The 14,073-nt window shown below is 43.5% G+C and overlaps 1 protein-coding gene across 1 annotated transcript in view; it reads left to right on the top strand.

The window, feature by feature from the left end:
- Nucleotides 1-14,073, top strand: part of LOC138249001 (extracellular calcium-sensing receptor-like) — a 177,656-nt gene that overhangs the window by 139,948 nt on the left and 23,635 nt on the right. The window contains 1 exon segment of the mRNA XM_069203056.1: nucleotides 195-422. Within this exon segment, the coding sequence (XP_069059157.1) occupies nucleotides 195-422 (228 nt within the window).

Below are 14,073 nucleotides of genomic sequence, written 5' to 3'. Positions count from 1 at the left end.
CAGCCGCACCAGTCTCACCCCCCTAAAGCCAGACCTGCACCAAAGTTTGACAGGGACTACACACCTCCGAGTCCAAATTGTCAGCGCATAGGGAAGTAAACCTGGGTGAGATAGAAGCTGACAACGGTGACACATAAACGTGTGGAGATAAATAAAGGAGTGAGTGTACAAATAATAATATTCTTATGTTTCAGATTCTTCACCTCCTGAAAACCCTTCGCTTTAAGACTCGCACTGGGGAAGAAATATCCTTTGATGCAAACGGAGATGCTCCGGCCACCTACGACATCCTCAATGTGCAGATATCCCAGGATGAGGAGTTCCGAGTGGTAAAAGTGGGAAAGATAGACCCATCTGCAGGAGGAGGCAGAGACATTACCGTCCAGGCTGGAGCCATCCTCTGGAGTGATGGGAGCTCTCAAGTATGTTGAATCTACAGCAGAGATTCACATTTACAATAGCAGGGAAAGTAATGCTTCAAAAAAGCCACTAGAATGTGATAAACACCTTTGTGTTCAAGCCAGAAGTTTACACACCTTATAATGCACAGCGGCCTGTTATCCCTCTATACAAAACCTGACTCACATATTCTTATCTCTAGTGGCTTCTGATGTCTCTAGTCACCTGAAATATGGAAATGGTGTAACTGTGTCTGTAATAAGTTCTTATATTTCAGTTTTGATGTCATAATGCCTCCTACCAGAGACAGTAGCCAGGGCATGACCACAGCTGCATTTATAAAACAAGAAAATCAGAATGTTTTTTCCCCTCTTCTGCTTTTTTTTTAAATGAGCAATGATCAATAGATAGTTAATGCAAAATGTTTTTCCATACTATCGGTCATTACAGCTAAAATAAAATTTCTGCATGTTTCTTAGGGCCCGCAACTTGCTTATCTGACTTACATTAAACTCATTATAATATCTATTTGCAACAAATTATAAACTGCTTTTTGGTGTGTTTAATTTGCACTAAAAGATTCTACTTTTATTCTACTGCTTACAAACAGACAATTTCTTTCATATGAAAGAGCAAGATATCAAGGGGCATATTTATACTTGTTTTGTGCCGAATTTGCGTCATTTTTTATTTTTACGCAAATTCAGTGCAAAACTAACTCCACATTTATACTTCGGCGCTAGACTAGTCTAGCGCCAAAGTTACGGACGTTGGGGGATATTTATACTTCTTTGGCGCCAAATTTGTGTAATTTATTTTACGCAAATTCGGTGCAAAACTAACTCCATATTTATACTTTGGTGCTTGACCCGTTCAGGGCCAAAGTTATGGAGTTAGGGGCATATTTATACTTGTTTGGCACCAAATTTGCAGCATTTTTTTACAGACATTCGGTGCAAAACGAACTCCATATTTATACTTGTTTTGCGCCAAATTCGCATAATTTATTTTTCGCAAATTCAGTGCAAAACGAACTCCATACTTATACTTTGGCGCTACCCCCATCTGGTTCCAAAGTTATGGAGTTAAAGTCATTTTTTTGGATGTGGAAACCTACCTTGCCTCAAAGAGATGCAAGGTAGGCGTTCCCGTGCAAACAATGACTCTATGGCCTTAGCACCATATTTATCCCTCGTGCTAAAATCACGCACGGGGTGAGGAGGGGTCAAATAATGGTGCAAAACTTACTTTGCACCATTATTTAACGCCTGGATCAAGGCAGACGTTAGGTGACCTGTGGGCCTATTTCCATGATGGAACACCATGGAATAAGCCCATAGGTGCCCTCCCCAGTCCCCAGGGACACCCCCACCCACACCAGAGGGACAGCAGAGGATGGGGGACCCCATTTCAGGTAAGTATAGGTAAGTACAGGTTAGTATTTTTTAAAGTGCCATTGGGGCCCCTGAAATAGGCCCCCATACATGGCACTGGGTGTAATGGCCATGCTCAGGGGACACTAGCCCCCTGTGCTGGCCACTGGGGTGGTGGCATGACTCCTGTCTTTCCTAAGACAGGAGTAATGTGGTATGGATGGTTTTGCCTCAGAAAATGATGCTAAATTGGTTAGGGTCATTTTTAAAAAATCTAACCTGCCCAATGTTAATTTTTGATGCAAAACCCCCTTCTCCCATACCGCCACCCCCAGCTGGCTAACGTCATTTTTTTACGCTAGCCCACCCTTTGCTCCGGCTTTCACCATTCCATAAATATGGTGCACGGCTGGTGCTCATGAATGGTGCAAGCCGGCACCCCCCTGGGATCACTTGAGGCCCCCCAGTTTGAAGACATCTGCTGTATAGGGTCGCAGAACGCCTCAATGACTTACAATATCCTTCTCACTTATCGCTGGAATTTTTATCCCATATATAATAATGTATGTAATAAAACACAAAACAAGCACCGCCTCAATCATCTACCCTAGCACCACATAAACAATACAGAGGATTACCAAAGCCAAAAGGCCTTGACTTAACACACCAACACATGTAAATCTAGGCATTCACTAACTCTATTTACCATAGCTGCACGCACAAATACTATGTATTACTTTAAGACCTTGGAAAAAGTAGTAAGAAAGGATGGCTTTCTCTGTAGAATATTTCTAGCAGATTAAGATTTAGAGGTAGCACTGTGGTCATTAAATACACTTTTAAGGTATAAAATAGTCTCATGCATTCACCTGGACCGACCACAACCTCATCTGATTCCACCTTCACCTGACCCACCAATGAGGAACGGCACCTAGAAGGACCACCTGGTGTAACTGGAACACTATCTCTGAGGAAACCTGGGCACAGAAGCCCAAACCTATTGACCGATGCACCACGGTAACCTCTCCAATCCATTGCGGAATTCAACAACTGGATCACCTCCGGTATGGAAACCTTGGACCCATCCAAATCAACACCACTTCATAGTCCAGATCACAGCAGGATGGTATGTAGATGTCCTATGACTCACCAAATGGCATTTCAAACAGCTGGAACATCTGTGTCGACACACCAACAATGACTGTAGGAGGCTGGCCTGGTTTGTAGTGTAGGGTACTTACACCTTATACCAGGTCCAGTTATCCCTTATTAGTGATATTTAGGCATTGTCTAGAAGCCAGGCTCTCTAGTGGTAGTGTGGATGAGCAGCCAAGGCCTAACTAGGAGACATGCAAAGGTCATGTAATACCACTGTAGTCACACAGTACTCACACACATGAAACAAAATACTCAGTGTTACAAAAATAAAGGTACTTTATTTTGGTGACACAATTGCCAAAAATACCTTAGAGACTGTACTCCGCTAGGAGGTAAGTAATATACAGTAGAATGTAGTAATAGCTGTAAAAACAGCTAGAAAACAGTGTAAATTGTTAAAATCACAATAGTTAGAAAAGGGCCTAGAGGGAACACAAACCAGTTATTAAAACTGTGGAATGCGAAAGTCGTCTTCCCACCTAGGCAAGTGTGGTGTGTAGAGGGGCACTGGGAGTATTAGAAAACACCAAAGGGAAGTGATAGAACCTACCCTAGAGCCCAGGAAAGCAGGAGAAAATCACATTAACCTTCTTAGAACACACAAGAACACGTGATAGAAGATTCTGTAAGAACCAGAAGAGACTGCAAGACACCAACGATGGATTCCTGGCCCTGAAGACCTGTGGAAGAAGGTGACCAAATCCAAGAAGCACTGAAGAGTCCAAGGAGAACAGGAGCCTCTGCTAACCTGGATGAAGGTGCAAAAGAAGAGCCACCAGTGAAGAATAACAATCAGTACTGCACCCAAGAAGACGGATGCAGGGTTCTGGTTGGTACAGATGATGGATGATTGCAGTCTGGTTTGCGTGCTGGATTCAGCCAGCAAGCCTTTGGCACATGCAAAGCTTGCAGTTAGCGGAAAATGGCACTGCCCTGGACAAGGAGGGACCTGGTGGCCTCTACGCAGGAGGGGGAGACAGAGGGTGCTCCCAGCAGCTCAGAGAGCCCTCAGAAGACCAGGCAGCGTGCACACTAGTCCCACAGCACGGGGACAAAGAAGGAGCAAAAGGAGGCCCACGCAGCACTACACAAATGGATCCCACACCACCGGAGAACCACGCAGGAGGCTGAGTGTCACAGGAAGGAGATCTGGGGGCTGGAGCTACACGGTGCACAAAGAACTTTGTGGAAGGATGCCAACAAGCTTTGGCAACTGCAAAACACGTGGAGCACAGGAGTACTGTCTTCCCTCCACCAAAGTTGGACAGCTGGACTTCAAGACCGTCGGGGCCACTTCAGTCCACCACCTGTGTTGCTGGATCCAAGCACTTCTTCAGGAGAGGGAACCCAAGCCACCGGTTGTTGCTGCAGAGGGTAGTCTGCTGAAGCAGCGAAGTTACTCCTTCACTTCAAGGGAGATTCCTTCATTCTTCTGGTGCAGACTGAAGACTGGCTTTCCTCTGAGGATGCGCTACCGGGAAACAGTTGCAGTTGATGGCAGGAGCTGAAGATACAATGTTGCAGAAGTCGTCTTTGCTTCTTTCTTGCAGTTGTAGAGTTCCTGGATGGTCCAGAGGCAATTTCTTTGGTAAGAAGATGAAGTAAAGGATGCAGAGGATTCCTGTTGGAGTCTTGCAACCTGAATCGGAGGAAATTCCCAGCCAGAGAAGCGACCCTAAATAGCCCTGAAAGGGGATTGGTCAGCTACACAGGTAAGCACCTATCAGGGGAGGGCTCTGACATCACCTGTTGGCACTAGCCACTCAGATGCTCTCAGAGTTCCCTACCACCTTGGAATCCAAGATGGCAAAACCCAGGGGCGCTCCAGGGGGAGCTCTAACCAGTACCCTTGGGGTGGTGATGGACAGGGGAGTGATCATTCTCTTTCCTTTGTTCAGTTTTGTGCCAGAGCAGGGACTGGTGGTCCCTGAACCGGTGTAGACTGGAGTATGCAATGAGGGTACCATCTATGCCGTTCAAAGCATTTCCAGAGGCTCTGGGAGGCTACCCCTCTCATGCCTGTAACACCTATTTCCAATGGGAGAAGGTGTAACATCCCTCTCCCAAAGGAAATTCTTTGTTCTGCCTTCCTGGGCCTGGCCTGCTCAAGCAACAGGGGGCCAGATACCTGTCTGTGAGGTGGCAGCAGCTGGGGCTTTCTGGAAAACCTCAGAAGGCTCTAATGGCAGTACTGGGGGTCCTCTAATGAGCCCCCAGAGTGCATGGAATCATACAACTAATACTTGCAAAAGCCTTAGGGTATGATTCCAACATGTTTGATACCAAACATGTCCATATTCAGAGTTACCATTGTCAAGTAGTACCTAGGTAGTGACCTATGTATAGTGCACGCGTAAAATGGATTGCCCACACTCACTACGTCTGTGAAAATGGTCCTAGACAACGTGGGGGCACTTCTGCTACTGCAGGGGTGCCCTCACACACTGGTACTCTTTACCCAGCCTTCAGGGTTGGAAGGCCTGACATGTGGGTCACTAATAAGTGACCTGGTGCAGTGTAGATAGCAGTGAAAGGGCGCATGCACCATTTCACATTGGCTACAATGGCAGTCCTGTAGAAGCTTTTGCATTGACACCCTGTGGGTGGCAAAATAAATGCTGCAGCCCGAGGGATCTCCTGGAACCCCAATGCCCTGGGTACCTAAGTACCATATACTAGGGACTTATAAGGGGGCACCAGTATGCCAATTGTGAGTGAAATACTGGGTTAACAGTATGCAACAACCATAAGCAGGATCCCAGTAGACAGAGTCAAACACACTGACAAACAGGCCAAAAGTGGGGGTAACCAAGCTAGAAAGAGGCTACTTTCCTACAATGACAACAACAGACAAACCTACAGATAAGTCTATGGCGCTATCACCAGTAAATCAGATGCACCAAAACCTCAGCCCTGACTGAACAGATTGAAATCAGCACCAACAACTCTAACAATATTCGATCTATACTAAAGGAATTCACCTTCCCCGTTGTCACCTCCACTTAGGAACTTTGCTACCTGCTCACTAACTACTTCAACAACAAGATTAGCACAACATACAACAACTCCAAGCACCAAGCAGACATCTGCACCCTTGCAGCTCTCCAAAATGAGGACGAGAATGCACCAAAAACCACCCTTGGTTAGTCCATCATCACCTCTTCGTAAACTGCTAATACCATGCTCTCTATTCACTGGGGAGCACTCCACCTTCACCAAAGGGCTTGCACTCATCTGTACCACCCTCTCTCCAATACTCAATGACTCTCACCACCACCACCTTCCCAGACACTTGGAAATATGCCACCATCCCATTGTATTGAAAAACATTCAGCAGGCCTGAAGACATTGGTGATCTACAGACCGATCTCTTTGTTACCCTACAGAATAAAAGTCCTTGGATATTCATCAATAAGCTACTGGCCGACCACCTCAACTACTTCCTAGACTCTTCCCAATCTGAATTCAGACCAAATCAGAGCACTGCCTTTAACACTGTCACTGACAACATTGCCTCATCATGGGCAAAGGCGACACCACTGCTCTCATCTTTCTCTGTCTCTCTGCTGCCTTCCAGACCATCTCCATCCCATTCCTCATTCAGCACCTCCAAGACACTGTAATAAGTGGAACTGAACTTTGATGTATCAGCTCCTTCATCACATGCCGCAGGTTGTCAGCCTGGCCCCATACACCTCCACTGCATCTAACCTGATCTGTGACATCCTACAAGGCTCCATCTCTCAGCGTCATGCTCTTCAGTATCTACATGCCCCCCCCTTGCCAACATCATCCAGGTCCGCTGACTCAACGTCATGTCATATTCCAGCTCAACCTCTCCAAGGACACCTCCAGTGTCCAAGTGAGGTTCAACGACTGCATGTCAGAAGTCACACACTGGATGAAGATGAACTACCTGAAGCTCAACTCAAACAAGATAGATGTGGTACTTTTCAGGAAAAGAAAACTCACTCTGGTACTTGGCCTGGTGGCCCCAAGAATAAGGACCAACACCAATCCCATTGAGCCAAGCTAGGAACCTATGGATTATGATCTACAATCAAATCTTGATGAGCAGCTGGGCTAACTTGACCACTGTCTCTTGTTTTCACACCCTCAAGCTCCTCCCAAAAATATTCAGATGGTTTCTGCTCAACACCAGTCAAACCATCATCCAAGCCCGGATCACCTCCAAGCTGGACTATGGAAATACACTTTACATCAGCATCCATGTCCAGTTCACTGAGAGAATCCAGGTTCTCAAGAATGCAGTGGCCAGGCTCACACTGAATTAACCATCCCACAAACACGTATCCACACACCTCAAAAACCTCCATTGGCTCCCCAGTCATAAATGTGCCCTCTTCAAACCAACATATACATACAAGCGCTGCACAACCAAGAACCTGCATAACTGTACAGCTGCATCAGCTTTCATCCGAAGGGTCATAGCCAGCAGCTGTGCTTTCTCGTGCCTGACTCGTAAAGCCTGGAATTAATTCCTCTTGCAGATTAGAGATGCCAGTTCAGGCCTAGAATACTGAAAAACTAAATGAACAACTGGCTCTTTCAATAGGCCCAGTCAGGGCAGCACTCCCTTTTGTAGATGTTAGGGTACCGTCCTATACCATAATAACTGACAGAGTAATCAACTGAATGAGGGGAGTGGAGGCTCCTTAGATCAGATAGTTCAGATGACAAGAAATATGGTTATGTCTTCTCTTCTGCAACAACCTTCTACGAAATACAAACATACAGAGTTTGAGGTCTCTTCTTTTTTATAGGTACCACACTGGAAATTTCTGAAATCCCTCAGTTGTCTTAATTACTTTATTAGGAATATTTTTGTTCACAAAGTAAGTTTATGTTACATACGAAGATGGGTCAACACATGTTTTGCAACTACCTATGTCGCATCATCAAGGCCAAAGAATAAATGTGTGACAATGTTCACAAAACAGATCTGTTAGTCTTTTTTACAATAATGAGTTATCCAGCTTATAAGACCGACACTCAAATAAGCAATGAATTATTCAGTCTCTCTAAAAATCGTAAGCAAGATGACTTAGGTTTCAGGCTGTAATATATTACTCACATGTGCATCCACATTTAATCTGTGTCATGATAACCACTGGTTATCACAAACGTTATTCAATTTTCCCATGCTAACCAATGGTAAAGTGCCAGTGCCCCTCCTTATAAATATGGTTGAATTGATATACTCCTAATTGCTATATTTAACTAGTGTATTGTGAACAACCTATGCCCAGAGCCTGTAAGTCAACATTCAGTAGTGGACTGTGGCACCTCTTCTGCTATCCACTAGTGGCAGTATAAACATGACTTCCAAATTGGGCTTCAGAACAGGTCACAGCACAGAATCGACCATACGGTTCATCGAGAATGATGCACTCAGGACACCAGGCCAGAATTAATCCTGCCTTCTCATCTTACTGGACCTATCATCCATGCTCGACACAGTCAATCATTATTGTCCTATGGAGATACTCAAACAGAGAATGGGGCTATGAAGCAACAGTCTGACTTTGTTAAACTCGTTCCTCCACGTTTGCTCAAAACGAAAAAAACGGAAAACCTCATTATTAAATCGCCACCCCCTCTAGATGGGAGTACCTCAAGGATCTACCAGATCTCCCACACTTTTCAATCTTTACATGAAACCGTTAATGGAGATCTTCAAACAGGCAAACCTAGCTCACACTATGTACACAGATGACTTGCATCTATAGTTAAAAATATCTTCCACCGCAGACATCACTAGACTTAACAACGTTCTCTGGAAAACCAAAACCTGGCTGGTACATAATCACCTTAAATTGAATGCTACGAACACAGACTTCATACTGTTCTCCCCTTCTCACTGCTCACCCCACTACAAGCATGGTAGACCCACCTTGATGCCCTCAACTTCACTGTGATCTCTGCAGAAACTACAAAGTCCTTTGAGATAACTTTATATAGATACCTGAAAATGCAAGCTCACATCAAATTCATGCACTCAAATTGCATTTAACCAACTCAACCTCCTTGAGAAGGTGAAACCTTTCGAAAAGCCATAAGACTTTAAAATCACAGTACAATCCTTGGTAGTGTGAAGATTAGATTACAGATCTGAACCCTTGGCGAGCTTGCCAAAAGCACCACTGCACCACTAAAGGCTACACTCAATGTTGCTGTGAGATTAATAACAGGAAAAAGGCAATTCAACTACATCACTCCCTCTCTGAAGTCTCTGCATTGGCTCTCATTAGAAGCCAGGATCCAACAGAAAATACCTTGCCTGACACACAAAGCACTTCATCAAGAGGCACCGAGGTACCTAAAAAAAGCACACAATATCAGAGGGCAGCTGCTTCTTATGTAGCGCAAACACCCCATTCTTAAACCTCTAAGATTCAGGAAAAATAACACCTACACGCATACCTTTTTTGGATCTGCACCATGAATCTGAAACTCTCTACCTTTGGAGATCGGTTGAACCCTTCTACAGCCACCTTCAAGAAAGAGGTCAAAAGGATTTCACAAATAGATTCTTAGATCAAGTTTTAGGCACAAAACTCTACTCAGCAGAGGGGATCTTGCTGGAACAGACTCAGCTACATCAAGAAGCACGTCCTGCCATGTATAGAGAAGAGGCGCTATGGTCTTCAACTTGAATCTTATCATATGTGTTTGACAGGATTTGTTATTTTACATAAGGTTTTCTTATGTGTACGAGTTTTACGGGATATGATGAACAGCTCTCTGATACTTATTGGTCATGTTTGCACTTTATAAAACTCTCTAACTAAAATAAAATAAATAAATAAATGACTTCAGGCTCTCCTTACGTGTAGACTGACAACTACAGCTTTTTAAACCTACATTCAACCTATCAAAATTCATCGTTTTAACAGACAAAAAAATCCTTCTGAATAATAATGTTATCACTATGTAGGTCTTATACACTATACGGCAGGGTGCATTCCAAGGTAGGATAATGTCCTCACAGTGACTAGGCTCCAAAACTTAGTTTCATTGCAGCAAGACTGGCAGTTACATAGAGAAAAACGGAGAAGCAATGTTAAATAATGCTATCTTCAGTTATAAAACAGCTAGGACCATAATCCAAGTACTCCTTCTAATATTAAGCAGAAGCCCGATTTTATGGTGAAATTGTATTTCTTATAAATATTAAGAAAAAGGTACTTTAAAAACCTACCTTTTCCTTGCCTCTGCTTCTTCCTTTGCATGAGCCTCCAAATATCATCCAGCAGTTGAATAGACCTGAATTAGGTGTGAAAACTGTTCCCACTGAAGACACAAAGGCCCATGAGATGTTTTTCTTTAAAAATATCAGGGTAATGAGTACCTGTTTAGCATAAAAAGTTCTCTGTAGGGTGAGGATTATCCTACCATTCACCATTTGTGCACTGAAAATAACAACAAAGGTATGAGGTACCTCTTTTGAATCCAGAATACAATTTAGCTATTTGAAAAACCTTTATTGCTATCATAGTTGATTTAATTAATAAATACAATGTGTTCATTTTAGTACAGATATTACTTGATTGTTCACAATAATTTCTGGGTCCATAAACATATTGTTAAGCAAATAAATGCAAAACCAACCATTCCCCTAAGTAAATTAGTATTGAAAAGATTATGGCTGAGACCTTAAAAGATCCCTCCACACCTTATCACCAACATGCACAGTTGTACCTGGAAGAGTCTTCTCCCTCTGATGTATCTTGACTGGCCTCAACCCTGCATAATGTACTGTCTTCAATGATGCAACCTGCCACACAATCTTATCAGATAAACCCAAAATGAATCTAGCCCTGATGAGAGCCTTTTTGGCATGAGGGGCTGACCACTCAGACCACATCACCCTATGTTAAGCAGCTTGACCGGCTGCCTGTCGAGGGAAGGTCCACGCTCAATTCACCAGTATAGTTCATAATCTTATACATTCACATCAACAACACAAACTGATCAGTAAACCTAAGTTCTCTGGTGACACCCATCAACTTAGTCGTGTGGAGAGATTACAAAGCAAAATTCCAGCTTTAGCAATGCTTCTTGAAGTTGTCCTTCTCAGACTGTGTACCTAACATCAAGAACTGCGTCTTCCCAGGAATCTGGACTCTAACTTATTTACCAGCTTTCCTAAACAGTTTAAAGAGTTCCTGTTCAGCAAATAGTTCACAAGCTCCGAACATAGATGACATATTAGGTATTAGGAACAATTGACAATATGGCATAAGTCAACCCATTATTGTCTCCATGAAAATGTAAGGGATTGTTCACTAATTGTTGTTTTTTTACAAGCTTTACAGAACTACAACACATTACATTTCTCGAGAACCTGCAAGTTAGGTAGAGACACGCCCACTCTGTGTGACGTAGCCACAGGCCTTTTTTTTTTTAAACCATTCAGCAGCACAGTGATGGGCCCTTTTCAAAGGATCACAAAATAAGAAGGGAACTGGGAGGTTATTGGTCCAGTGTACAATCTCCCAAATCTAATGAGTACAATAAACTTAGTACACTGTTCCATAAATAAAGAACATCTATACACACAGGGCTAGAGATAGTCAGTAGTTAAGGAGAGCCCTCACACACCCAATAGGATGTCAAGCTTCATCACTGGGCAATCTCCTCGTCAGACTGGCACTGCAATGCCTGACGGGTTACCCCTATTACGTGGTGGTACTTAACCGGAGATCATCTACCATATTTGGTTCGACCAAGGATGAATACTGACTGTCAGAATATGTAGGAGAGAAGAAAAAAGTTAAAAATTGGCTCAGAACCATAAGCATCACATTCAATAAGTCAGGGATAGGTTCAGTCCAAGATTAAAAGAGAACAAGAGGGGGAGTGCTGATGGGAATAATGTTCCACTGCACTCCACACAAGGGAAATAGGTAGTGCCCCAAATCCTAGAAAAATTTGGTCAACATGTTTCGCGTCTAAGTGGTCGTTGTGATCCCGTGACGCTTCTTCAGGACTGTTGCTACTACTTCTCCTATACTAATGTGAAAAAATAAGTGCTGGATGGTCACTTACTTAATGAAGACTGCCCGTCATAGTCAGTTGGTCAGCCAGTCTCCCTGCGTAGAAGTGAGAACAGAAAGGTTCATTAGTGAAGGAATTAAAGTGCATGGTGAGAGACTAAAAAGAGTGGTAAAAAAATTGAAAAACCAGTCTCAGGCGTGGCACATAAGGAAATAACAAAATTAGGCTTACCATCCCATTGCAAAGTATGGACTTCATAGGAATGCGCAAGCCTCAAACCAAGTGAGTAATGCTAGGCACAAAAACATTAGAGGAATACAAAAGTTGGATACACAATAACAAGCTGCCACCTAAAGGTATCATGAAAAAATAGCATTAATCTAAGATGAATCGCTGTGTCCCTCCTAAATCAAATGCAAATAGCTATTGTGAGGGCAGAATTAGTAAAGATATGTCCATTCTTAAACAACTGGGATGGGTCTTACTAGCAGCTGTATGCCCACAGTCAAATTCATAGAATCATTGTTTGTGCAGCAAGTCGGGAAATGAAGAAAAGGTAAATAAATAGTAGAATTCTCGTCATCTCCATCCCGAGTGAACTCGGTCCCCCAAATAAATTATCAAAACGACCGACAGTACTCACAATTTGTAATCCCTGGTCCGTGGCGTAGACCTACCCTGGGCAGCGCTCCTGTAAACAATGAGGGAGCGCGATTCTGATTCTACTATAGGAAAGCATTTGGACACGATTACTCGTGTAAACCCAGGAAGTGGTTCAGGGCGTCGGAATTGCCCAATGTCAATCCGACGCGGTCCCATCATTGGGCCAGCAGGTAACAGTAGACAGAAAAAAGGACTTGCGTATAAGCACTACGCGGCGGACATCTTTGTGGTATACACGGGCCGATAACTGGAGTTAAAAACACCAATGGTCTATGGTGCAGACAAAATATAAGCACTACGTGGCGGCCATCTTTGTGGTATAAACGGGCCAATAATGGAGTAAAAACACCAATGGTCTATAGTGCAGAAAAAGTAAAGTGTAAAATCAAGTAAGATACCAATAGTGTACCTTAGTCAACATTTTAGACTCCTTAAAGATCTTGGATATAGTCTGATGATGAAAAACCAGTTTCTTGCCATAATGGCGAATAAGTGAATTGCAGCATTGATGGAAAGGGCTGTAAGGAATGAAATTCCAAAATAGTTAGGCATCAGAAGTCATAGTCCGAGTCAAGTCACGGATTGCAATTAAGGTGTCAAAGTACACCAAGGGATGTCGTCATTCAGACCCTCACTGGATGTCTTCAATCTGAACACCCAACGTTGTTCCATCGTAAACAGGTATTTAGGGTCATTGTTAGTCAGCCTAGGAGCTTGTAGGACAATCCACCATAAGTCGTCAGGACCATGATTTGCTTCCAAAAAATGAGAACTCAATTTAGTAGTGATGCGAGAGCACCTAATGTTGCTCCGATGTTCATTAATCCTCTATTTTACGGGCCTCATCGTCATACCAATATAGCGTAGATCACAGGGACAGGTAATCATGTGGATGCATTGTCGTGTATTACAGTTGGTATGTCTATTAAGGTTTCAAGTCCCAATGTATTTCAAGTCCAATCTGTCTAGTCGTTTTGTGAGGGGGCAGAAATTACAAGTGCCACAAGGGTAGTGACCAATGACAGGGGGAATGTTCCATAAGGTGGTCTGCACCGACAGGTCCCGTTTCTGACGGGGACGTGTATGAACCACCAGGTCTTTAATATTAGTAGACCTTTTGAATACAAAAAGGGGCCTTTGGATCTGTGTGCCACTGCTCTGTAAGATGGTCCAACGTTTATTAATACATTTTTTAACGGTATTGGACAAGGGAGTGTATGTCGATACACATGTCAGGTGAGTGTCTGGTTCCTTGACCACTGGTGCCAATAATGCATCCCTGTGGTTATTGAGAGCCCTCTTACAGGCAGGGTTGATAACGCTCTGGGGGTAATGTCTATTGTGAAGTTTACGCTTGAGGTCCTGGGCCTGAATATCAAATAATTGTACTGAGCTACAATTACAACGTAGCCTCAAGAACTGTCCAAAAGGAAGATTATCACGCAGGGCCTTGGGATGG

Source organism: Pleurodeles waltl, chromosome 8 (assembly GCF_031143425.1).
Source record: "Pleurodeles waltl isolate 20211129_DDA chromosome 8, aPleWal1.hap1.20221129, whole genome shotgun sequence".
NCBI lineage: Eukaryota > Metazoa > Chordata > Amphibia > Caudata > Salamandridae > Pleurodeles > Pleurodeles waltl.
This window is presented reverse-complemented; position numbering and strand designations above follow the sequence as displayed.